General features: G+C 42.0%; 2 protein-coding genes across 2 annotated transcripts; both read right to left on the reverse strand.

The window, feature by feature from the left end:
• Window positions 1-243: 243 nt before the first annotated feature.
• c7h6orf120 (chromosome 7 C6orf120 homolog) lies at window positions 244-2,836 on the reverse strand. The gene is made up of 2 exons (XM_077572153.1): window positions 2,743-2,836; window positions 244-1,826 (listed from the first exon to the last, which is right to left on the reverse strand). Exon 2 carries the CDS (start codon window positions 1,748-1,750, stop codon window positions 1,202-1,204), a length of 549 nt encoding a protein of 182 aa, XP_077428279.1. The 5' UTR covers window positions 1,751-1,826; window positions 2,743-2,836; the 3' UTR covers window positions 244-1,201.
• A 1,842-nt stretch (window positions 2,837-4,678) lies between these two features.
• Window positions 4,679-24,308, reverse strand: npepps (aminopeptidase puromycin sensitive). Its single transcript, XM_077572149.1, has 23 exons — window positions 23,890-24,308; window positions 20,495-20,579; window positions 19,826-19,903; window positions 17,790-17,911; window positions 15,769-15,876; window positions 14,539-14,739; window positions 12,676-12,772; window positions 12,540-12,573; window positions 11,456-11,570; window positions 11,223-11,387; window positions 11,023-11,127; window positions 10,874-10,934; window positions 10,362-10,471; window positions 10,226-10,289; window positions 9,532-9,671; window positions 9,336-9,470; window positions 8,138-8,357; window positions 7,073-7,215; window positions 6,780-6,836; window positions 6,584-6,691; window positions 5,882-6,037; window positions 5,372-5,419; window positions 4,679-5,285 (listed from the first exon to the last, which is right to left on the reverse strand). The coding sequence occupies exons 1-23, from the start codon at window positions 24,172-24,174 to the stop codon at window positions 5,139-5,141; spliced, it is 2,784 nt and encodes a 927-aa protein (XP_077428275.1). The 5' UTR covers window positions 24,175-24,308; the 3' UTR covers window positions 4,679-5,138.
• Window positions 24,309-25,616: the final 1,308 nt, after the last annotated feature.

Here is a 25,616-nt window from a genome sequence, read left to right on the forward strand (position 1 = left end):
GTGCTCCCAAGAAATGTCTTGCTAGTAACAAGTATGTACTAGTACATGGACTATTCAGCACAGCAGTAGAATGCTACCAGTGAGGCATGCACTAGTTGACAAACGCATGTAACTAGTGGAAGCCCATTACCACCTGTTTATATTTATATACATGTATTTATTTATTAAAAAAAAAAATTAACAGGTGGTAATTGGCTTCCATAGTTCGGTGAAGGCAAAAAACAAACAGGCGGCCCACATAAATTGTTTTCTTCATTTATTGAACAAAACGTCATCTAAAAAAGGTCCCTAGCGAGCAAAGGTGGACGTGAAGGCACTGCCGGAAGCGACACTCGCCGTCGTCCTCACCAGGGCGCTAACGTGCTAACACAAATAGCCTGAGCATGACGTCGACTTTCCGCTTTCCATTTGTTGCCAATACGACACTGACGTCACGTTCCGCTTCCAAGATAGCCCTTTTTTTTCCTCCTCCTTTTTGATTTCTCCACATTTGAATCTGGACATCAAAGTCACGTGAGAAAACGCTCGCTGTCCGTGCTAGTGACGGATGCGCGATGTTGTTGCCATGGTGACGGCGCGTACGTGCAGCGGAGAGGGCGATTTTGTATTTATGACACCTGTGTGTTTGTTTTGTGTGTTTTTGTGCTTCATGTATGTCTAGTGTATTTTGTATGCGCATCAAGGTTATTTTAGTTAACGATAAAACAAAATTCAAAAAGAAATTTCGTCAACGAAATGAATTAAAAACGAAAATGCTTTTTTTTTTTTACGAAAACAAACTACATTTTTTGTTTACAAATTATAACTAGAATTATCGCAAAAATGCCTTTGTGGGTGATTTTAAGAATATTTATTTAACCAGAAAAAGGACGTTTGAAAGCATCACATGGAAGTGACGTCGTCTCGCAGCAGCCAATTGGAAAGCATGATTTTCCCTTGGCATTTATTAAATGCTGCGCACAAGCAGAGGTGGCAAAAGTAAAAAGAGAAAAAACATGTCATAGTTTGGCTTTAACCCCAGCTACCACCAGAACCACCCTAAAAACTCATTAAAACCAAGCAAATTTAAAAAACGAAATAAGAACTACATTGAAAATTCCAAAACTCTAATAACCCTGATGTGTGTCTTGCGTGTATGTTAGCATGTTGTGTGTGAGAGTCTGATTTGGTCACTAGCGCCAGACAAGACGTGCGACCGTTTTCAAAAGAGGATTTCCAGAATGATTTCCAAAAGTCTGATGAGATTGTTCCAGAACATGGAGTCCTCCTCATCAAAGTCTCGGCGGTCGGAGGCGTCCGCATCCGCGTAGCGGGCGTCCTCGGCCGGGGAGCCGGCGGCGAAGGGGTCCGACGGAGCAACGGGGTCGTGGTATACCCTCATCTCAAAGTCGCTGCGGCGGTTCGACGGGTGCCCGTAGATGGCCACACCCACCGGCCGGGCAAAGTCGGCGGGCACGGCCACGGCGTCGCGGCCGCAGGTGACCGACTGCAGCTTGTAGGCGTCGAAACTGGGCCGCAGCGTGGCGTCCGACACGTAGAGGTCGGCATCGCCCGCCAGGCTCAGCATGTGCAGGATGACGACGCCGTCGTGGTTGAGCCGCAGGTAGCTGTAGTTGCCGGCGCCCACTTGGCCCCGCACCACATGCAGCAGGATCCACTCGGCGGGGATGACCGCCGCGCCGTCCTCCGGCCGGCACGGTGCGCAGCACAGCAGCAGGAGGGCGATGGCGGCGAGGCGAGGCGGCGTCATCGCGACGGACACATGCGCCCGACGTGCGGCGTCAGGCGGCTGTCGGTCGGTCGGCGCGGACGTCAGGCGCTGGATGCTGCACAATCACGTCACGTTACTTTACGTGACCACGCAACAGCGCACATTTTTGAAGCAGTCGCTCGGTGGGGTTGACAATAAGGGGGCGGAGCCTAGGATATTCACTGTCTGCCATTCACGCATCCGTTGAGTTTTTTCCACACTGAAAAACTCACACATTTACCGTTTTTATCCTACTTTGGCGCCTCAGTGTCACGCATGTCATTTGAGGGGCTTCGTTTACACAAAAGTATCACTCTGCCACCGTTTTGGAGCATGTTTGGGGTGTGCCAAAAATCCATTCTCATTTAGTATTTCAGAATTTATTTTAAATATATATATATCAAAATACAAAACCAACTAAAATAATCATATTGCTGGTTTTATTAATGTTTTTAAGGTTTGTCAAAGATTAGCGTCAATCATGAGCAGATTTTCACGGTACCTATCCCTCGCGAATATCGGGGGTCCACTGTAAATCAATTCAACTTTGAAATCAGGAAAACGATATTTTTATCATTAAAATATCTTTCCGTTAATGCTGGCCTCGTGTAAATCGATGTTATTCGAATTGATCGTTTTACACGCGTACCTAAACATTTAATGTCAACAAGTGACACCCCGGCGCTTTACTTATCGATTCTATCCCCTGCACAATTTTTCCACAACTTTTGCTACGTTGACGCAAGCAAGATTTAGTCGTCAAATTCACACCCGGTCAACGCTCACCACGTGATTTGATCTTGGAGACAAAAATGGACTTGATCGCTCGTTAGCTATTTAGCTGCTAGCCGCCAAGTAGCTCTAAGTTGACACTCCGCAGAGTGTAAACGACAAGAAACACATTAACGCGAACGAGGGTGGAAATGAAAGACACGCAAGTTAGTAACGACACCGTCAAAAGTCACTTTTAACACGCTTGTGTGCTCACTTACGCGGCTGCCAGGTCCTCTTCATGTTCTTCTTGAGCTCAACAACCTGTACTCAGCAAAGTTGCTCTTCTTCGCCGCATCGCCACCACCACAAAGACTCCACGGCGCCCCCAGCAGCACAAAACAGGAATTGCGATTACAGTCTCCCCAGTTGTGAACAAATAAAATGCATATTTCATTGCTACCGATGCCTGCAGAAGTCGAAAACTTTTGTTAAATTGCCGTGGGAATTTATTTAAACGGATTTTGAAAATATTTGTCAACTGTGGCCCAAATCAATAGAAATATTACTGTCATTGATGTTTTTAAATGAGCTGCCAAAAACGTAGTTTCACATGCACATTGCACAAATGAAATCATGCCGTATAATTCTTTCACTTTAATGAACACCGAGCATACTTTAAACAAAAATGAAAGAAACCAAATAAATATTCCTGGGCGCGATGAATCAATGTTTCCAAAAGCACATCAAACTGTATATTTGATATTCCTTACTTCTACCACAAATCGGAATCAACACTCGTTTTTCCTTCTTTTCCTCCCATTGACTTGAAATTTGCAGTCGACCAATTTCAGGCTTCCTGCAAACTAAAAGTCACTGAGGGATCTTCACCTCTCACACGCTAGAAATCAGAGTTGAACCAGGACATCATCAGACGGTCTTCGACAAACTTCTTCACGAGGACGCTTTCAATGTGGCCTTTTCTTGATCTTTAATGACCGGCTCAAGTGTTTTTGTCACGTACTTTGCAGTACAGCGCAAACTGCTTGCTGGTGCCCATCATTGGCCAATCACAGCGCTCGAACAAAAGGTGGCAAAATGGAGGATGCCGATGGAAAGCAGAAAAAAAAGGGAGGAAAGGAAGAAAGAGGTGAAGAAAACACGGAAGGAGAAAAGAAAACCTTCAGTCCTCCAAATGTGTTCAGATTCTAATAAACACCAAATCAAGATTTTCACAAAAGACCAGTTTACTGTATTTGATGTCATTACAATGAACTAGAAATGTAGTCTTCAAATATTTTGTAGTTTGTCTAAAATATTTAGTTTTTGGTCCAAGATTGAAGCATTTCATTCTATTTCTGAATGTTCATATATTTCAATTTTTTCCTCGGTGTACTTTTTGTAGCATACTTTTGGTCAATGTTTTTCCCCCCACTATTTTGTTTCCATCTACGCATTTCTTTCAAATATTTTGTGTTTTTACAGTTCTCTTTTGGTGAGATATTGATGGTGGAATTTTGCCACAAATTTTCTAATTGGAATTTTTTTCAGCCTATTCCTCTATGCACGATCCAATATTAGCATATTTGATGTATTGAGTATTTTCACTTATTTAGATTTTTGTTGTTGTATTTTAATATTTTCATCTGTTCGTATATTTTGGCTGCATATTTGGTATTTGTGTTGTTGCTAGTATTTTTGTTTCTATTAGTTTGTAGTATTTGGTATTTACCCCTTTATACATTTTGTTTGCTGGGAAATTGAAAATGAAATGAAATTACATTAAAAGTACTCTTCTAATGCACACCAAATCAAGATTCTCACACGATTGGTTTGTTATGAATTCATATTATTCTTATTATTATTGACAGCCCCCCCCCCAACTATTTTGTTTCTTTCTTCACATTTCTTTCAAATATTTTGTCAAAGTTTTGTATTTTTAGTCATCTTTTAGTGAGATATTTTCTGTGTTATTTTTTCACCAATTTTCTAATTGGATTTTTTTCCAACCAATTCCTTCCTAATAATACTTATTTAGATGATTTTGTTGTATTTTAATATTTTCCTCTGTCATATATTTCTTGTTGCATATTTTGTATTTGTGTGTTTTTACTTTGTATTATTTGGTATTTTTCCCCTCATACATTTTATTTGCCGGGAAACTGAAAAATAAAAGGCCTCTTCTAACGCACACCAAATCAAGATTCTCACACATGATTGGTTTGTTATGAATTCATATTATTATTCTTACTATAGTTGATTGACTGCACTGATTTGATGACGTAAAAACTTGTGTGTGTATTGCTGGCGAGCGCGTGCCGACCTCCTGGTGCCTTTTCCACACACGGCCAAGAACGCTGAGTGACTCATGCATGATAGAAAGGTCTTCACAGTTGTCTGTTGGCGGGTGAGGGTGTTGACGACGAGTCTTGGTGGCGTTGGAAAGGGGGGGGGGGGTCGGTTGGGTTAAAAGGGGGGCTAAAAACAAGCATCCCTGTGGGTCCAGGTGCAAATGATGTAGCAGTCGATGTAGTCTGTGAGATTCTTGGCTTTGCGGTGTTCAGCGTCTGGAGAGCAAATGTACGTCCGCTTCCGTTTTCTGCCGCCTGAGGAAGAGAGAGCGGGCGGGGTTGTGCCTGGAGGAGGGGGCGGGGAAATGGAGGAGGGGGGCGGCGGCTCAAACGGGGGGCGCCTTGCGCTGCATTAGATATTGGTGGATGTCATCGGCGTCGCGCTTGAGCCAGGCGGCGTTCAGCAGGATGTTCTCGCAGCACTGCAGCACCGTGCGCTCCACCGCTGGCGTCGGGTGACTCTCGAAGAAACTCTGCAGGGGGGGGGGGGGGGGGGGGCATTCGTACGTTAGCCTGTCGACAGGACGTGGACAACAAATAAAAATAGAGGGGATCCCACCTTGACTTCTGCGGCCATTTTGTCGATGGCAAATCCGTCCACTGTCAGCTACAATGATGACAAGGAAACAAACGTTTGTCCATTTATTCTTGATAGCCAGCAAAAGGTCAATGTTAGGCTATAATAATAATAATAATAGATCGTAGATAGTACTTTTTCCTGCCAAAAATCGGTATCGGCCTAAAAAAAACCTGCGTATGTCGGGCCCTAGTTTGGACATCGTTACATCCCTAACACTTACCTCATTTCAGTCTTTGTTGAAGTGATTTGAGGAGCTTGAACTGGACAAAAGTAGTAAGTAGTGCTTTGCCGCCTTCTTGTGGCATCTATAGGCAATTACAAACCGTTTTGTGGGTGTCGATGACTTATGGATTTTCGCAACTGGCTGTCGGGTCTGGATATATATTTGTTAATTTCTTAGGCTGTGGTTCGATTGTGCGAGTGCTCCCGTTTTGACTTGTGCCGGACATATTTCCTTTGAGCAATACGAGCCATTGTTGGCATAATGACCTTAATAAGCCGCGACAGTAGGAATCCGCCTTGGTAGTGGTTGTGAAGTTCCTCCCAGTTGTCCTTCACAAACTTCCAGGCGGCTTTGCGGCCGTGTTTGCTGCTGCCGGCCACGCCCCCGATCACCGACACCGTGTCCTGAGGACGGACCTCTTCCTGAGCACAAAAGCGACGCACAACAGGACAAGGTTATTTTAGTTAACAAAAACTAACCAAGCAAAAAAAACCTATATCGTTAACAAAATAAAATGCTTAAAAAATAAAAATAAAAAAAAGGTGCTAGCTAGCTCCCTGGCTAGCTCCCATGGTGCTCGTTTACCTGCTAGGGAGCTAGTTAGCTAGCATCAATGGCTAAAACCAAATTGTGGCAGGGTTTTTACTTTCTGGACTAGGATTTGCCACCTCTGTGCACAAGTAATATACATTAACAAAACAAAACAACACAAAAAACACGAAAACTAATACTGAAACTAACTAAAACTAAGCATTAAAAAAAAAAAAACCTAATACTAATAAAAACTAACAGAACCACCCTAAAAACTAATTAAAACTAGCGAAATTCAAAAAACAAAACCCAAAAAAGAAATAAGAACTAACTAAAATGAAAATTCCAAAACTACAATAACCCTGACAACAGGACACACACGCACGCACGCACGCACGCACGCACGCACACACGCACGGGAAAGGATTTTGGGTTACCGAGAGGGCGAAGGCGAGCACTCTCTGGATGAGGTCTGGCGCCGAAATGGCCCCGAGTACTCGCTCGATGCGATTCTTCTCCTCCTGCATGTCGGCTTGCTTGTGAAGCTGAGACGGGAAAACGGGTCAAAGTCAAACATCGGCGAGAAGATCAAAAAAATCAAAGCCGGCGTGCGCTAAAAGAAGCCCGTCTTACCCTGAGCATGGTTTCTAATGTGCTGCTGTCGCCGTGTTTCAGCACCGTTAAATAAACCTGAAGACACACAACAACACTTCACATGAAGCTCGCAGACTTCTTTTTCCATATCAACTTTTTCACGGCATCACAGGCGGGTCCTGTAACGCATCCCCCGAAATAAACCACACTTACAGTGAAGTAGGACTGAACCATTGTGGAAAATCATCTAATTGCGAAGTATCAAATGTCCCGTACAAGATTGCGAGTCAACGTATGTCGTCGTGTGACGACAGTTTAAGGCGCAGGCTTACCGGGCTCCTGAGGTCCGCGGGCAGAACGTGTTTGCCGTCCACGTGCTCCTTGAACCTCCGCCGGGCCTCCTCCAAGGTGGGCTTGTGTCCCGCCTTGCCCAGCTTGCCAAGGACCAGACCCCTTAGCAGGGCGTCCAGGTGACCTGCGGGGACAAACACGCTAGCCTTTTAAAAAAAGTAGGGCTCAGCGACACCGTTTCAACAAGCCATTTTGACTGAAGCAACCCCCTTTGCTCACGGCTTTTTTATTCGAATTTGAGCGATTGGAGTCTCTTCTTTCATCAGGAAAAAAATGTATTTTGCAGCACTTAGCATTAGAATATAGCAAAATTTCATCGTTATTCATAAATCTTTTTAAAACCGTCGGGGAAAGGGCTTTTTTTCAACATGGCCCTGGTTGATCTTTTATACTTTTCTGCCACCTGCTGGGCGTTTTTTGTAATAACTGCCATTGCTTCAAACGTTCTCTTTAGTTCAGAGGCCGCATCAAAGCCTTCTGTATGCTCTAGCATAAAAACATGAAAAAATTATAAATACGTCTTTAAAACATATTTACGTATACGTTTTGGGGAGGATATGAGTTACTAAAAAGACAATGCAAAGGACAATGACATTTGTCAAAACCAAGAATATACCAGCTCTACTCGAGTCAAATGTGGGAGTAAATTAAGTAAGCTACTGAGTGGATACAAAAAGGTGAAGAGGGGGAAAAAAATAAGGAAAAAAAAGCCTCTACATTTTTTAGACCAACTTTTAAGATTTGAAAAATATTGTCAAAGTCAAAAGACTTCGTCTAACAAAAGGTTCAGCGGTCTCCAAGGGAGTTAAAAAGTGAAATAAACACTTCAAATAAATAGCTCCCTAGAGTAAATAAAGTTTTTCAAAATATCGACACGTTTAAACAAGAAGCCAGGGTGCAGAGAGTTTTGAATTGATCCAATATCGCCGGTGAGATTCTTCAGAAAGGTTGCCGGCGATATTTGTCAAAATGCTGAACATTGTTGCCGACAATGAAGTGTGCGAATGAGAACGTTTGAAGCGCGCCACTTTCAAAAGTCGTCTGACCTTCTCCGGCCCTGCAGTCCCAGCCCAGGCGGAGGCCGATGGGCGCGAAGAGGTCTCGGATGAACTCCTGGATGTCCTCGTGGAAGTCGGTGTGGGACAGCAGCGAGGACAGGACGCCCAGGTTGCAGCTGAGGTCGCTCCACACCGTGTAGTTGGGCTCGTTGACGAAGGCCTCCATCAGACGCAGCACCTCCGCCGTGCTGATCATGCCTGCGCGGGACTTCAGCACAACACGCTGGTTAATCGCGTGGCAAAATGGGAACCGCACTTTTGGAAAGATGAGGCGCATAGTTGAAGGTTTTACAAGATTTTTGGGGGGGTCGTGACCCTGAAAGCCACTCGTAAATATCCGTCTCCCAATTATCTATCGATTAGCAAGAATTATTAATTACTTTAACCCATTGGCTCCCAAAAACGTATAAATACGTTCTATTTTTAATTAGTGTTTTTCTGATACCGATACCAGTATCGGGAGAGCCCTCGATACTGCATAAAAACAGTGGCATCGGCAACATGCCGATACCATTATTTCCGACGCTAATATCGTACTTTGGTTGAAGCATCTTGTGTCTTACTTGTGCACAACATTCAGTGATGTGCGACGTGTTCACTGCATGCCGAGCCAAGACATCCTATTGGCCCTGAATGCTCTGAACCAATTGCAGGGCAGCTTTTTCATGTAAAAAAAATAAAACAAACCTAGGTATCGGTACGGTATTGGCATCAGCCGATACTGCAAAACTGGGTATCGGACTCGGTATCGAGGACCAAATAAATGGTATCGGAACTACATTATTTAAAATATTACCAGTGTCCCAAAAACGTATTTATATGTTTTTTTTTAATGCTAGAGCACAAAGAAGGCTTTGACGCAGCCTATGAACTGAAGGGAATGTTTAAAGCAATGGTAGTTACTAGTCATTACAAAAACGGCCAGCAGGTGGCAGCAGAGTATAAGAGATGAATCCGGGCCATGTTGCAAAAAGCACTTTCCCCAGTTCTAAACAGATTTGTGAATGATGAAACTTATATATTCTAATGCTAATTGCTGCAAAACGGAATCATAAATTTTTTTTTTCCTGATGATAGAAGAGATTTTTTTTAAACAAGAGGAAATGTGTTTCATGGCTGCTTTAATGGAAACAGTTTAGACATGACTTCACGAAGTGGTTTGGGATTCATGGTCCGACAATCTCACCAGCGAGAAGAGGTCGTTCTGCAGACTGAGGCGGTCCACCGGCTGCAGGCTGAGGTCTCGGATGGCGGGCAGCAGGTTCTGCAGCATGGCCGGGCTGTACTGGACGCGGTAGAAGCCCACCGTGCCGGGGTTGATCTGACGAGCGGGCAGAGATTCAGATCCGGCTGACGTGACGGAAGGGCGGGCCTCGCCTCACCTTGACCCACTGGTCGGGGGTGACGTCTTCCAGGGTGACTCTTGTCTGGGGTTTGTCCAGTAGAACCTGGAGTTTGCTGCAGGTGGGGTCCCTGCTGGTACAGATGCTGACGGGCACCATCCAGTACGGACAATCCTCACCTGTGAAAAGAGTGGAGATCAAAATCCTGATTAGCACCTTGCATTTTTATACACACAAATGCATTGGAAAAACAAACAAACAAAAAAGAAGGTGGTGGGGGTGTTTGGGTTTCAATTTAAAAAAACTGTGCATCTTTTAGTCCATTTTTCATATAGAAAAGGGAGCTAAAAATGAATTTTGACTAAAAGAAGCACTGTTTCTTTTTTTTTATTCTTTGTAATTCCCCTTCATGTCCAACTGTATTCTTACATTTTTAGGATTGACAACTAAATGCAATGTAGCATTTAGAGGTGAGGACTAGAAAATTCTCCATCACATCAACATTACAAATTCATTGATGTTCAATTTTCTTTTTTTGATTTGAAGACCGAATGGCAGCGAGGAGGAGCTAAAAAAAACAAAAAAAAAACAATCCTCTGACATTCTCAGAATTTGACTTTAAAGTCAGAATTAAATTCTTCTCGTTTTGATTTTGCAATACAACATGAAGTGTTCTCTGTATATTTATGTGTTGACGATTCCAAGCTTGTTCCAAAAAAACACAAGTACTTGCCATTATGTGGTCCGCTTGCGCAGAACTTCTTCTGAGAGATATTGAGGACGCGGTCGTCACCGTGCTTTCAACGAGACGAAGGAGGAGTCACAAGCGAGTCCCTTTTTGTTTTTCGTGCTGGCGACAACAGACTCACCTGCTCCTGCTCCACCACAATAATTGGGAAGCCCATCTGTTTGGTCCAGGAGCTCATCACGGTGGCGATTGGTTTCCCGCTGGCTTGCTCCAGACATTCCCAAAGGTCCTCTGGGGAACAAAAAACACAGCCGGGGTTGGTTGCATCTTAAGTAAACAGTCACATTTGTTGCTGTTTTTTTTGTTCCAAGTGGCCTAATCGGGTACAACATGAACAGCGCTACCTATAAAAGGCACACAAACGAGGGCAAAACAGTAGAAAATCATTTCAATAACATGAATTTTGGAACATTTAAAATTGATTCTGAATCGCGATTCTTATAAGAATCCATGTTTTGCCATCCCCTACTATCCGCCATCTTGGCGGTTTACTTTCGCCTCGAACGCTTTCATGTCGGAACTGGGAGAAAAAAAAAGCCAACTTGCGACCATCCTCGAATGCAGCAAGAGGCTGGAAAGCCATCGGATTCATTTGCAAAAGTCTTAAAGATAATATGGGAAGCGCCATCCTACCTGTCGAGGCATTTTTGTGCTGGAACTTCAATAAATAGGCGTTCATTCCTTTCCTAAAGTCCTACAGAGAAGCAAGATCAAAAGTTTTTTTGTTTTTTTAACGTTGCACAACAATGAGATAAGGTAAACGTTTTCAAACTGCGGGCCACCTCGTCTCCAATGTAGTTGTGCAACATTCGGATGACCGACGCCCCTTTGCTGTAAGAGATTGCATCAAAGATTTCGTCCACTTCGGACGGATGGCCGACGTTGACCTAAGGAGAGCGGAAGACGGAAAAAAAGGTGCCGTCAGCACGGGGACGCGACAACATGGCGCCGCCGGCCCAGCGGCCGGGTGGGGGCCGCCCACCTCGATGGGATGACTGCTGTCCAGCGCGTCCAGATCCAGAGCGCGCGTGTAGTCGGCCGACACAAACTGCGTCCAGATGTCGTACTCTGGGAAACAGTGGTCCACGCACAAGTACTCGATCCACGACGCAAAGCCCTCATTGAGCCACAGGTGGGTCCACCATTCCTGCAGGCAAGCAAACGTGTCGGGTTAGCAACCATTTAGGTTCCTTTGTGCAGGCGGCGCTCGGTTACCATGGTGACCAAGTTCCCAAACCACTGGTGGGCGAGTTCGTGACCCACCACCAGCGCCACCCACTGCCTGGATGACGCGCACGAGTTCTTTGGGTCGATCAGCAGCGCCGTCTCCCTGTAAAAACACACACGCACACCAGGGTTATTATAGTTTGGGAATTTTCATTTTTGTTCGTTTTGAGTTTTCAGGGATGTGATTTGACCAAAGTGAAATTATCTGAAAATTTAGCCGGGGGTTTGGGGGCCGCTGGCACTCGCTCATGGGTTTTCCGTGTTTTGAAGTACTTTCAATGCACTCACATGACAAAGAAATAGACAAAACAACAGCATCAATTTTCAATGTATATTGAACTATCCCATATAAAATGGCAGTTTTAGTCAACTCAAAATCAGTCACATTCAAAAACATTGGACTGCCTTTGCTTTTAAAAACTATCACTGAGAATATCATCATATCTAACTAATGTGATTACTAAGTTAACACATAAATAATGTTGAAGAGTTCAAATTTCATGAACAAATAATTGTATCATGACCAAATGAAAAGTAACTCCTATTAGAGCATACCACAAATGTCTTTGTTATAGCAGAAGATGTTATCTGTCCGAGTCATGTGCATACACAATGAACTACTACAAAAATAAAAAATCGGAATTTTTTTTTTTTTTGGGGGGGAGATAAAAAAAGCGGAATTCCGCGAATTAGCGGAAAAATCACATCCCTGAGTTTTGTTTTTTTTGATCGTTTTAATTAGTTTTAAGGGCGGTTCTGATCGTTTTTATTTTTATTAGTTTATTTGGGCGGTTAAAACGTATTTTTTTAATTCATTTTTAGCAAGCAAACAAACAATGCAAACTGCATAACGACAAGTGTATAATCATAATAATAAAAGTAAAACCCCTAATAAAAATGAAATAGTGGTCAGGTCATGTAATACAATAAAGATCCCCGTCGTCTCTTGTCAAAGATCGCATTTGGTGGACTGGATTACATTTTGGTCACATGGATCCAAACTGCGTTTCTGGATCCAAACACGATGTTTGACAAATTAAACATCATTAACATCAGGAAAAAGGTTGCGTACCTGTAGGTAACAAGGCCCCAGTTTTCCATGGCACCTGAAGTCAGAGAGGGGGGGGGGGGGGGGGTGGGGCAACATGAAAAGATTATTTTGGCTTTTTCCCAAAAGGCTTGCAGAATGTCCTGAGAGAATCACTCACCAGCAGCAAAGTCAGCAATAGCAATGAGATCAATCTTAGGCAAAGGATAAGGAACGTTGAAGTAGTCTTTGTAGAACGGTAACGTCTTTGTTGCTACCTGAACACACACAAATATTCAAGTGAGGATTTGCAGAAGTCATTTCTACATTGGCAGCTCGGTTCCAAATAAGCCGTCTCGCATTGCGCTTTTCACCTCAAAATGCTACCAAATAACTCAGGTGTGTTTGAGGAGGGAAACCTCGAAAACATGCAGGACAGGAGTTTTCGCACCTATGCCTTACGTTTTTGATGTGAAATGCTACATTTGAACTGAAATGTATATTTGTGAATATAAGAAATAGGAACTGTAGATTTGACTTCATTTTGTTTTAAAGGAGAAAAAAAAGGAGCCAATTGGTCATTAACTCAGTGATTGGCAGCCATTCTCACTGAAGCAATCCCCTTCACTCCTGGCAGTTTTACTGGATTTTGACTGATTTTACAAGGGCCACAGAATATTGTGTTCTATTACTATAAAAACATAGAACCGACCAAAACAAAGAATAGTCTCTCTTCTTTCATCAGACAAAAGTATATTTGTATCTGTTTCCGTTTTGCAGCTATTCGCATTAGAATAGAATGACAAGTGTCATCATTATTTACTAACCTAGCTAGAATTGAGAGTTAAAGAGCTCTTTCTTTTTTCAACATGGCCCTGGTTGATCTATTTTGCTCTGCTGCTACCTGCTGGCCGTTTGTGTAATAACTACCATTTCTTCAACCGTTCTTTGCAGTTGAAAGCCTTCTGTATGCTCTAGCATAAAATAAAAAAAAATAACATTAAAAATGTAGAAATATGTCTTTGGGACTCTTAAAACATTTAAAATAGAACGTATTTATACGTTCTGGGAAGCAAATGAGATCATTATTAAACAAAATGTTTTGAATTTGTAATGGTTCTTTAATCAAGTAAAAAGGAGATTTGATCCAAATTTGATTATTTTATTTAGCGCCACTAATAAGCAAACAACTTGAGACGAACCATTCTGGAGGTTTTGTTGTGGGAAGGCTTTCTTATTCACATTTTTATTCTCCACACTTTTTTTGCCGCGTAATAACTCCCACATAATACTTCCAATTTACACCGTTCAAATTTCAACTTCAGCTTAAAAAAAAAATAAAAAATCACACCATCTTGGGCCTTTATTGTCTGATTCCACATTACTTGCAGTACTTGCACAATTTAACATGAACTTTTCCCCATTCATTTTCAATGGGACTGACATTGAACTTTTCGAAGTCTCACTTTCCACGCCCACTTCCGTACATAAATACAACTTCTCATCATTACCGCCTCTCTTATGCTGCTCAGTGGCGCACTTAGTAAAATGCATTTTCCACTAACCAGGTCGCAGGTTCGAATCTCTCTCTCTCCCTCTCTCTCTCCCTCCCTCCCTCTCCCCCCTCCCTCCCTCCCCCTCCCTCTCCCCCTCCCCTCCCTCCCTCCCTCTCCCCCTCCCCTCCCTCCCTCCCTCTCCCCCTCCCCTCCCTCCCCCTCTCTCCCTCCCTCTCCCCCTCTCCCTCTCCCCCTCTCTCTCCCTCCCTCTCCCCCTCCCTCCCTCCCTCCCTCTCCCCCTCCCTCCCTCCCCCCTCCCTCTCCCCCTCCCTCCCTCCCCCCTCCCTCTCCCCCTCTCCCTCCCTCCATAAGCATTCAGCATTCCCACCGCAGAAATTGCACTTATTTTACTAAAAAGCTCCAACTTTTCTTTTAATCCGCTGAAGTTGATGCATCTTATTTAAGAAAATAATTGCCGGGTAATTGCTTACTGTGTAAGCAAAATGCGAGATTGTATTTTCAGGCCATGAGAGGACGGACGGGCTCACCTCCAGCGCAAAGCGACCCTGCTCGGCCTTCCCCACCGGCGTGTAGACGCGCACCAGCACGCCGTCCGACGACTGACTCTCCACAAAGTCGAACTCGCCGATGACGAACGCCACCAGGTACGTGGACATGACGGGCGTGGTGCCAAACTTGATCTCCACCAGGTCCTCCTCGCTCGGGTACGGCTGGCGCTCCACGACGTTCTGGAGGCCGAGCGGAGGAAAGGCATTAAGCTAGCGGAGTTTTGTTCACGTACGGTTTGGTTTTAATTCTCATTTGATTTGTGTGTCAGTTTTACAGTAAAATTTGACATAACTAGCTTGAAGCGCGCACGCTTAAAATGCTTAGTGGGTTCAAGCGTTTAATATTTTTTGGGAATCTGGTCACGGGCGGGTATGGAACACATCCCCAAATGTACCAACAAATGAAAGATTTGGATTTTTTCAGGGCCGATACATTTTTCAATGTTTTAGCCGATATTCATTTCCAGTAAAAAGGGGAGAAAAACATTCTCAACATTTTTTTTTTTAAATACAAATTCCAATCTTGACTGTGTTGTAATGTCTTAAAGCATATTTATTGTTTAGTTGTTTTTTTGTTTTGTTTTTTAAAATCTGACATTATTTTAAATTTCTAACAAAACGTTTGCTCCCAAGGTTATCAATACGTCTTAAAAAGTTAAATGGAAACTTAAGCAAGTAAATACCATAGCTCTCTATAGTTTTCTACATAAAAAAAAATTTTCCCCAAAATTTAAAAATACCTGAAATCTTTAACATTTCTTTGTTTTAATGTGGAATAAAAACAAATTGTTTAGAAGGTTTCAGGGTCTGCAGCATCACTTATAAAGTTAACTGAAATTTTAAATCAATAGCTCCCTGAGGTTAAAATGGTTTTAGATTGACCTTATACATGAGCCATCAGATTTTAAAAAGGGCCGATAGCGATATTCATCAAAATGCCCAATATCGGCACCGCTGATTATCGGTCCATCTACATCAAATATCATTTTATCCATCTTTAAAGACCTGCCCCTCCAGAAGTGTGCATTTGAAGCCCTTTAGTGCATAATCCAACGATCATAAAAAAAAAAAAAACTTTTATAACAGTCAGAGAGAAACGTATTCAACATTTATTGTGCTCGTAGTTTGCTGTCTGTTGGCGGTCTGTGTGTGAAAGTGGCCAAGGGGAGGCGAGGGTGGTCTGCTCGCCCCGACCCGAGTGACACGTACCATGTTTGACAAGGCCAAGCAGTCCTTGGGGACGATCAGCGTGATGTCAAAAGTGGCTTTGATGGCCGGCTCGTCCCAACAGGGGAACGCTCGGCGGGCGTCCGTGGCCTGCGCGGGGTCAGACAGACGAGTTCAACGTCAGGTCACATCAGTGGTGGGAAGTACTAAGAAAGTCAACCGCCACATCGGCTGTATGGCTGATTTAAAAAAAAAAAAAAATGTTGTTTCAGGGTTTTAACAGTGGGTTGAAGAGTTGTGTTTATAAAATATATTTGAATGCGTTTAAATGCATTTAAATGTATTTAAGTGGATTTTCACCGATCACGGGTGCTTGTGGAACATATGGCAAAGTGACGCAGCGCTTGGGGACGATCAGCGTGATGTCAAAGGTTGATGCTAATAATGGGATGGCCGTTAAACCAGACAAAGTGTGCAATGGAAAACTGGCACTGAACAAATCATGCGGTTCTGATCAAATAACAAGTAAACACCCAAAGTATGCGAGCAAAAGAATCCTCGTTCTGCTCTTCCTGGCTTCCTGCCTGAACCCGTGCTCGCCCGCCGTCATTCTGGTGCCAGTCATTCAACAGGGATGTGATTTGACCAAAGTGAAATTATCTGAAAATTTAGCCGGGGGTCTGGGGGCCGCTGGCACCCAGCTAGGTCCAGGGTCCGTGTTTTGAAGTACTTTCAATGCACTCACATGACAAAGAAATAGACAAAACAACAGCATAAATTTTCAATGTATATTGAACTATCCCATATAAAATGGCAGTTTTAGTCAACTCAAAATCAGTCACATTCAAAAACATTGGACTGCCTTTGCTTTTAAAAACTATCACTGAGAATATCATCATATCTAACTAATGTGATTACTAAGTTAACACATAAATAATGTTGAAGAGTTCAAATTTCATGAACAAATAATTGTATCATGACCAAATGAAAAGTAACTCATATTAGAGCATACCACAAATGTCTTTGTTATAGCAGAAGATGTTATCTGTCGGAGTCGTGTGCATACACAATGAACTACTAAAAATTTAAAAAAAAAATTTAAAAAAAAAAATCGGATTTTTTTTTGCGGGGGGGGGGGGATAAAAAAAAAAAGCGGAATTCCGCGAATTAGGGGAAAAAATCACATCCCTGATTCAAGATTAAACATGTCAAGTATCAAGCTTAGATCATTATAGACCAATTGCACTTGCAAGTATATTATCTAAAGTCTTAGAGCAAATTTTATGAGACAGACTCCAGGAATACATAATGAGTTCTGAATATCAATTTGGTTTTAAAAATGAACACAGCACAGACTTCTGTGTTTGCACATTCAAAGAAGTGATGTCCAAATCAAACTCAACTGTTTCTAAAGCTTTTGATCGCATCAACCATGGCAAACTCTTGACCAAACTGCAAGAGCCCCTGAGGGGTTCCTTCATACTTACTCATTAAAACTCAATTTAAAAAAACAAAATCTCAAAACAAAATAAAAACGAACAAATAAAAATTCCATTACATTGCCCACATCGATGGCGCAAAGATAGCAAAGGGAAAACGAATCAGATGAAGGTTGCGATCTCACAATCCTGTTCAAATATCGAAGGTGGGAGAGTGCAAGTCTCTGGATTGTTACCTCAAATGTTCCAACATTTCATGCGCTGTTAACAAATTTGACATAGAAATGTATGTGCAGAATTAACAGAATTATAAAGTGGATAAATGATCCATCGTTAAGTGATTTTAGGTACACCTTAATGTTCTGGAAATACTGGTTACACGAACTGTAGGTTTTTGAAACCAAAGCTTAATTTTGTGTGCGCTTATTCCAGTGTGGTGGGTTTCTTGTGTTTTGTTGAATTGTTTGTTTGCTTTCATGGACTTGAGTCTGTCAATAAAGACATCATTTATGTCCCCTTCAGCCAACAGAAGTTGACCACATTTTGTTGCGGTACCGCGGATCCAAAAGGACACTGGGACGCGTATGTGGCTTGCGGTTTTCATGTCCCGCGTCGCCGTCTTACCTCAAATTGTGTGACGGCAGCATAGCAGGTCTCTCCCGCCGTGTTGCTGTATTTACTTCTGTAGAAACCTTTCATTTTGTCGTTCAGCTCCCCGGCAAACTTGATCTTCAGCACACCAGAACCTTACAAAGCAGAAAGAGTGAAAAGTGTTTACAACTATAAACAATATTCAGGCACTTTTTTTTTTAAAATCAGGATGTTGATATTCAAGAAAGACAAGAACTCTGAAGGTCAAATTCACGAGATTTTTAACCCCTCAGATTCGCACGCTAGGGTCGGGCAATGCGGCTTTGAAATTAAACGGATACTTGGACTCATTCAGTCATTTTCAGCAGTAAAAAGTTCATACGTTGTCTATAATTCATGTGATTATTTTTCATGAACAATTAATACCTCTAAAAACCGATTTTTTTCCACTTGCTGTGGACTGAGGATGACGTCACCTGTGCTGAGGAAACGGGTGACGACCAATCATGGCTCACCTGTTTTCTGGGTTTGGTCAGCAAACTGGGCCATGATTGGTCGCACATGTACATGAAAAATAATCAAGTTATCAAATTCATTCTGGACAAAATATTCACTTTTTCTTGCTGAAAATGGCTCAATGAATCAAGCAGCCCTTTAAATGTGGGTTTCCAATTTTGACATTATTGAAACTAAGTTGAGCTTTTTTTTGTTTTAGGTCCATTCTGGGATTTATTTTATTATCTCTTTGACTGCCAAAAACGTTAAATAACGTTTAGTAAAATCCTATGGAGGAGTGCCAAAGACGTTAAAAGACGTTTTTTTCAAAACAGAGGTGAAACTAACCATTTTCTATTGTTGATTACTGAAAAACGGAATAAGGTAGAAACAAACTTTTTTTTCTGATGAAAGATGAGAGTCCAATCTTTCATTTGGTAGTATGTGTGTTTCCATAGTCCAAACACATAATTTTCTGTGGACCTTGAAAGATCAGTCAAAAATGCTTAAATCGGCTGGCACCCACAGCATCCCTTTTCTGAAAACGTCTGGCAGTCAAAGAGTTAACCTCATGATACCAATCTGTTCTTTTCCGCCAAGCTATTTTCTCAATATCAACTTGCAACTTCCACACAAAATGATCAATAAATTTCTTTCTTTACAGAAAACCAGCAAGTTGTCACAACACGACCCTTGCCAGGATATCAAATTCACTAAAATAGCTCCAAATCACGTTATTCAACACGATGCAACTAATTGATAAAAAATGACACCTGCAAACGAAGATAGCAACCAAACCCCATTCAAAATGTTAAATGAAAGGCGCCACTGAAGCGTTGCTGCTCGAGGCAATTTCTTCTTCATATTCAACTTTACTGGCACAAAAAAATATTTGTATTAGTCGGGATTAGGCTGAAGATACTTGGACTTCCACCAACGATAATTAAGTTCCCTATATTAGGAGCAAGGTTGTTTTACTAACAAAAAAAAACTAAAATAAATAAAATGCTTTTTAAAATACGAAAAATAACTGAAACTACATTTTAAGTTTACATAACTAACTATTATTACAGTGAAAATGTCAGTTTTAGGCTTTGGTAATTCATTCAATTCATGAGCCTTTGGGGATGATTTTAATTTAAGCATAATTTATTTTGACGCAGAAGTGACGTCTTCTGGCAGCAGCCAATAGAAAAGCGGCTTCAGATGATGTCGCCCCTAATTTGCTTGCTTGACTTTTGGCTCGCCAGCTTTTTCATTTAACTCAGTCGAAATGCAATGCTGGGTAAGAAATGTGTTACTTTTTTCATGTTACCATGGCGCTTATTAAATGTTGCGCACAAGTAATACACATTTAAAGAAATACAAACGAAAACTAATACTGAAACCAACTCAAGTTAAGCATTTTTAAAAGAAATAAAACCAATAAAAACTATCAGAAGCACCCTGAAAACTAATTAAAATTACAAGTATAATAACCCTGATTAGGAGTCAACGCTCAATTTAGTGAATCCCCCCATTGGGAGTTCCCTACTTTAAAAATGACCATTATTTTGCAACCCTCATCTCCTCACCTTTTGTCAGAGCGCAAGGAAAGGACAAGGTCACCTTCTCGTCCTCGTTCTGATAGTTGAATCCTGTGGCGTCTATTTCTAAAAAAAAAAATAAAATACATGAAAAGAATAGTGAGCATGTCATGTTCAAGGTTATTTTAATTCACGAAAACTAACGAAAAAACTACAACTAAAATTTAAAAAAACAATGGGCTCTTTGCACAAATCTACTACTTCCTAAACTCAGTAGCACTCCTCCATTTCCTGTTTTTCATGATTGGACAGATGATTAATCCAGGTGTGCCTGACCTCAGTAACCGCAACGACGTTGGCCAGACACACCTGGAATAATCAGTTTGTCCAATCGTGAAAGACAGGAAATGAAGGAGTGGGATTGAGTTCAGAAAGTGATTTGTGCAGAGCCCATTTCGTTAACTAAAAAAACAAAAAAAACAAAAAAAAAATGCTTTTTAAAAAACCGAATACAAACTAAAACTAAAATATATATTTTTAAACTAAAACTAATAAAAACTAAAAGAACCACCCTGAAAACTAACTACATTTCAAAAACTCAAAATGAAATAAAAAAACAACTAAAATGAAAATTCCAAAACTATAACAATCCCGGTCATGTTAGACGTGCTCAAGCCGGATGATGAAGACGGGTGAAATGTAACAAATCAGACTCACCGTCGCCTCCCTGAGGCGCAAAGGAGGCCGTGATGATGTCGATGTCGGCGCAGTTCATCACAATCTGATTGGTGGATTGCATCACCTGCCCGTGCAGCAGATACAAAAGGTCACACTTCTTCTTCTCTTTTTAAGGGACATTTGACCAAAAAGTTTAGTTTTGTTTTTTTTAAATGTCATGTATGCAAATAGTGTCCGTTCAAAGTGTGAGATTTAACAAGACCGATGGGATCATCAGTTCACATCAGCCGATATTTTACATTTTTGACAGTGATTCAAAAAATGTGCCGCAAATTGACCAACAGAGCAATTCATAATTCTCTTGTCACGATTTTTTAACAAGTGGACGACGGTATGTATTGCTTTGAACACCCATTTTTTTCTTTTATCACTCAGTTCCTAAGACCCCAAAATTTGATTTAGCAGAGGCATCTTTTGTTGAACTTAAAATTCTTTAATAAAAAAAACATACAAGTTTCTTCCTGTAAACATCATTTAAACATGTATTTTAAGGCAAGTTGTAAAATGTCTGAAATACTCTTTTAACAAATTGAAAATATCATAAATCATGCTGTTTCTACTAAATACTGTCTCAAATGTTCTCCAATTTCGATACCGTAAATGTAAAGGATTGTATCCCGAGAAACGTTTCTCGGGAGGAGTAATATGGCGGCCTCGCGGCTTCAAAAAAACTTAGCCTATCAGCCATCCACACAGTAAATTCTGTGTGATTTCTGAGTACATTTTACTCTAAACTGAGTCTATTTGGTCCCACTCTAATAGAGTAAAATTTACACTTGGAAGAGAGTAAAAAAAAAAAGAAAAAGAAAAAAAGTCACTCAAGGGTTGAGGAAGAAACCCACAACTTCAGGTTGGGAGACAGCCGATCTACTCCCTGAGGCAGGCAGCTCCTGCTGTGTGTTAGTATATCGCTCATGTCAGCGAGAATCGGAACTCCAAGAGAGCAAAAACGATGTGTTTGGTCTCCTCTTGGATATAAAGCAAACAGCAGGAGTGGCCTAGCGTCGGTGGTAGTGTGGCAGTCGCCCAAGCTGAAGGTCGTGAGTTCGTTCCTCAACCCTTGAGTGACTGTTAATGTGTGTTTTTTTTTCAATTCTTTATTTTATTCTCTTCCAAGTGCAAATTTTACGGGCCCAATAAGTCTTTACCAAAGAAACTGGGTAAAGACGAGCGAACTTCTCTGTACCTGTCGCGAGTCACGACCGAAGCACGGTTTATGCATGATGAATTTAATGACAGTTTTCCAGGGTTTTTCCTGGCTCAAATTGAGGTAGAGGTGGTACCATCTTGACTATGGGCGACTACCAATACCAGGTATCGGCATCGGTGCCAATACCAGTCTTATTTTAAGGTATGGGTATTGTATATAACTTTTGGGGAATTGGGTTTGTAATATATTGGGATATTTAGGTCTTTCTTTAAAATCAGCATACATTTTTGGGTGGGGAATTTCACATGCTAGTGGTATCGTTATTTGGTATCAGTAGCGGTGACTACTCAAGAGTTGAATATCCTTCTGAAAAAAAGTGGTATCGAACATTCCCTAAGCCTGACCATGTGCCATGACGCGCATATATTCTGTAAATTCAACAGACTCGCTTTCATTTTTTTAATAAGCAACATAGAGTAACACCATGTTCTAATATAATAATAATAATAATAATAAAAACTGTAATAATCATACGTGATGTTGTTGTGACATTCTTCTCAAATGGTTTGTCATAACGCAAGTTCAAAGTTTGTTGCTCCGTGCGTGGGCGTGTAGTCCACAAAATGAAAGGAGCACACGTAGCGCGTTTCAGTGGTCTTTTCAAATGAAGATGTTCAGCCTAATTGTTTTGACTTTCTCATCCCCGGATAGGCACCGGAAGGGGTACCGATTGCGATGATCACAACATCCCTCTCTCCTCATCTGAGCGCATCTTCAAAACATTGCCTCTTGTAGTCACAGATTCAACTTCTTCTTGTTAGTACAACCTCGAACAGTGTGACAAGTTCCCAAACTGTGCAAGACATTTTCCAATGCTTGTTATGGTTTCGATAAGGAATCAAATACCGTAAAAAAAAAAAAAAATCCGATGCACCAAATGGCTCACTGCTACTTGTCTTACAGGAAGTTGCTCCCATAATTGTTTCTACTTTAGAAGCCTCGGGAATACGGTGGATCGGATTCTACAAACACTGCTAATGTTCATGTGTGTGGGGAAAGCAGACTACGCCAGATGCATGACTTGCCAAATTGGGACTTGGAACGGAATGTAACCAATCGAGAACCGACCTTACTGTGGAACAAGGAAGGGGGCGAAACAAAAAACAAACATGTCCTACCACGTGCTGTATTTTGTATTAGTAGGTTCACTGGACTGCAAAAATATTTTCAGAAACAAAACTTTATTGCCATTCCACAACACTTCCAAAAAACATATCCTGTCACCTGTATTTAAAATAAAAATAAAAAAAGCCTATTGTGAATAGACAGTTCACAAGCCAAAAACAGCTTGTGGAGCTGCAGGGAGCCCAAGAGTTCTTATTTAACATCTCTGCCCCCCCCCCTACACACACACACCTCATGTGTGTCCTCGTCGATGAGTTTTTGGGTTGTTGCTACATTTCTTCTTCTGTTTTGTCAGATCACGCGATATTTCTGTTTTGGAGGTCTCGATTTGAGAACGGTGATGGGACCTTTGCGTATGTGTGTGCCTGTGTGTGTGTTCTGTGGCGATATTATCGGAGCACACACACACACAAACACGATTCAACTAAAACAGTTACACGCCTGTTTGGTTTAATCTTCATATGTGGGGACTGTCAAAGATAAACCACCTTTTATGATTTGAAAAATCCTTGAGTGTGAATGTGTGTGCGTGCGTGCGTGCGTGCGTGCGTCTATCGGGCCTTACCAAACACTAGCCAGCTCATAAGAATCCATTCACCGACTACGAATTACAATCATTACTATTACCACTACCGCTAACGGGTGTTTAGCGGTCAAACGCCTGTGATGAAAATGGCTTAACCGCAGAGACAACATATGTATATAATAACAATTACAAGCTGTGACAAGCGTTGTTAGCTAGCGTGCTAACAGCTAGCCGCTAAGCTAACGTGAGAGTGCAAGTCTTGACCGATTTCGCGATTTGGTGTCCACACACACAAACTGCGCACCAATTACAACAATAAGATTAAGTATCAGTTATAACTTATTGGGAAAATGTGCAGGTCACCGCATTTCTTCCATTTGTCGAGTGCTTGTTAGACTACGACAGGAGAGCGAGCTAATGACCAACTGGCTGACATATTACATAATGGCAACAAAAAAAAAACCGAGTGCAATGAGTGACGGGGGTGTTGTGTCACGGTTGCGTTGTACGTACCTCCACGATGGCCCGCAGCTTGCCGCTGAACGTGAAGTTGACCAGGTCGGGATGCAGACAGAGCCCGTAGTTGACGGGGTACACGTCCGTGGGTAGCCGCTCGAAGGGCCTTCTTTTGGCCATGGCTGCTGAACACTGAGCGGCCGCTCTCACCGTCTTAATATCTGCAACGAGTTGGTGGATTTTTATTCGTGCACACGGGGGGACACTGGGCGGTCGTCGGCTAATGATTCTTTGCACCAGCAGGCAAGACTGCGTGAGCGTGCGGCTCAGAAGGAGCGACATCAACCGGAAGCCTCTCTCTCTCTTTCTTTCGCTTGCTCGTTCTCTCTCTCTCTCTTGCTCTCTCTCTCTCTCTCTCTCTCTCACTCTCTCTCTCTCTCTCTCTCTCTCTCACTCTCTCTCTCTCTCTCTTTCTTTCGCTTGCTCGTTCTCTCTCTCTCTCTCTCTCTTTCTCTCGGATCTCCCTCGGCTCTCTCCGTAGAGAGTCTCGTCCCGTCACGGGCGGAATTTCCGAGGTCCCAATCGGAAGAGGCGGCTGCAATACGCCCACCACAACACACCCCGCCCAACCTACCCCAAAGCATGCCCGCCTCAGTCTCACACCCCTCGTCCCTCCGTCAACCAGATAACATTCCGCAGATAGCCAAGTTGCCAATAAATGCCATGCCGACAATTCTTTATTGTCATGGAAAGAAACCTTTCTGTTCGTTTCTGTTATTTTCGGTCAACTATAGTCCAGTTTAGTGATCTGGCCAACGTGGTCCGTGGGCTCCCTCTGGTGGTTGAAAGTGAATTTCGAATCGCTGCTGCCACGTGTGGCCGAAACATGAAACTACACGCTCCCTTTTTAGATCCATGCACGCGCACGCACAAAAGTGGTCTTTCTTCACGTACTCGCTGCGTGCATGGTCACATCTGCAGACAGAGGGAGGATATTTCGAACCCGAATCCAGTCTGAGAACAGCTAAAGTATATGCTAATTAGAAGATGTTTGAGTCATAAATGGTCAAATAAAAAGGCTATTGTAAGGACATTTTCAGTTGGAAGGTGGGCACTGAAAACACGAAAAAAGCCCAAGAAAAGGATGTTGGACTTTCCCAACCTCCCACCAAGAAAAGTGCCCTAGGATGCCAATTTGAACTTATAAACAAAAACAAAACTTTGTATTTCCACTAGACAGCTTTAAAAAAAAAATCTTTTAAAAATATGTATACATAACCTCAACTGGTTGAAATGTCACTTGGTGGTTAAAGAAAAACTAAATAATAAGCAAAATTAGAGATGCATTGTATTGTTGGACTGTTTTTTCTTTCCTGTATTTAAACGCTGTTATCCCCCCATGCATGACAATATTGTCAAAATATGAAATATTGTGACTATTGCTTCTTCTTTTGAACACTACAAACCCACTTAAACACAATATACCTGGTCTAAAAATAAAAAAAAAACTTTTATTTTTATTTTCAGAGATGGGAAATTTCTTGGAAATCTTGCCACAGTTTGGCTTTAGACACAGGTGCTTACCGTGCTTCTACTCAACTGGCAGGTAAACGAGGCATTCGTGGCCATAGCCAAACTGTGGCAGGGTTTTTACTTTCTCGACCGCTATTTCCGGTTATTTTTATAGCCATCCCTCCATCAAGGCAACGTCGTTACACACAAATTAATAATGATATAAATGCTAAATTTAAACAGCCTTGTAGTGTAAAATCATTCATACTCAC

This window comes from Vanacampus margaritifer, chromosome 7 (assembly GCF_051991255.1).
Source record: "Vanacampus margaritifer isolate UIUO_Vmar chromosome 7, RoL_Vmar_1.0, whole genome shotgun sequence".
NCBI lineage: Eukaryota > Metazoa > Chordata > Actinopteri > Syngnathiformes > Syngnathidae > Vanacampus > Vanacampus margaritifer.

Bases quoted from the DNA above. Each gene is read 5' to 3' on its own strand.
- c7h6orf120 (XM_077572153.1), bottom strand. From the start codon at position 1,750: ATGACGCCGCCTCGCCTCGCCGCCATCGCCCTCCTGCTGCTGTGCTGC.
- npepps (XM_077572149.1), bottom strand. From the start codon at position 24,174: ATGTCGCTCCTTCTGAGCCGCACGCTCACGCAGTCTTGCCTGCTGGTG. The intron at 12,773-14,538 runs GTGAGCCCGTCC...GTGTGTGTTCAG, and splicing joins AGGGTCGCTTTGCGCTGGAG to GTAGCAACAAAGACGTTACC. The intron at 5,286-5,371 runs GTGGGATCCCCT...CCCCCCCTGCAG, and splicing joins AAATGGCCGCAGAAGTCAAG to AGTTTCTTCGAGAGTCACCC.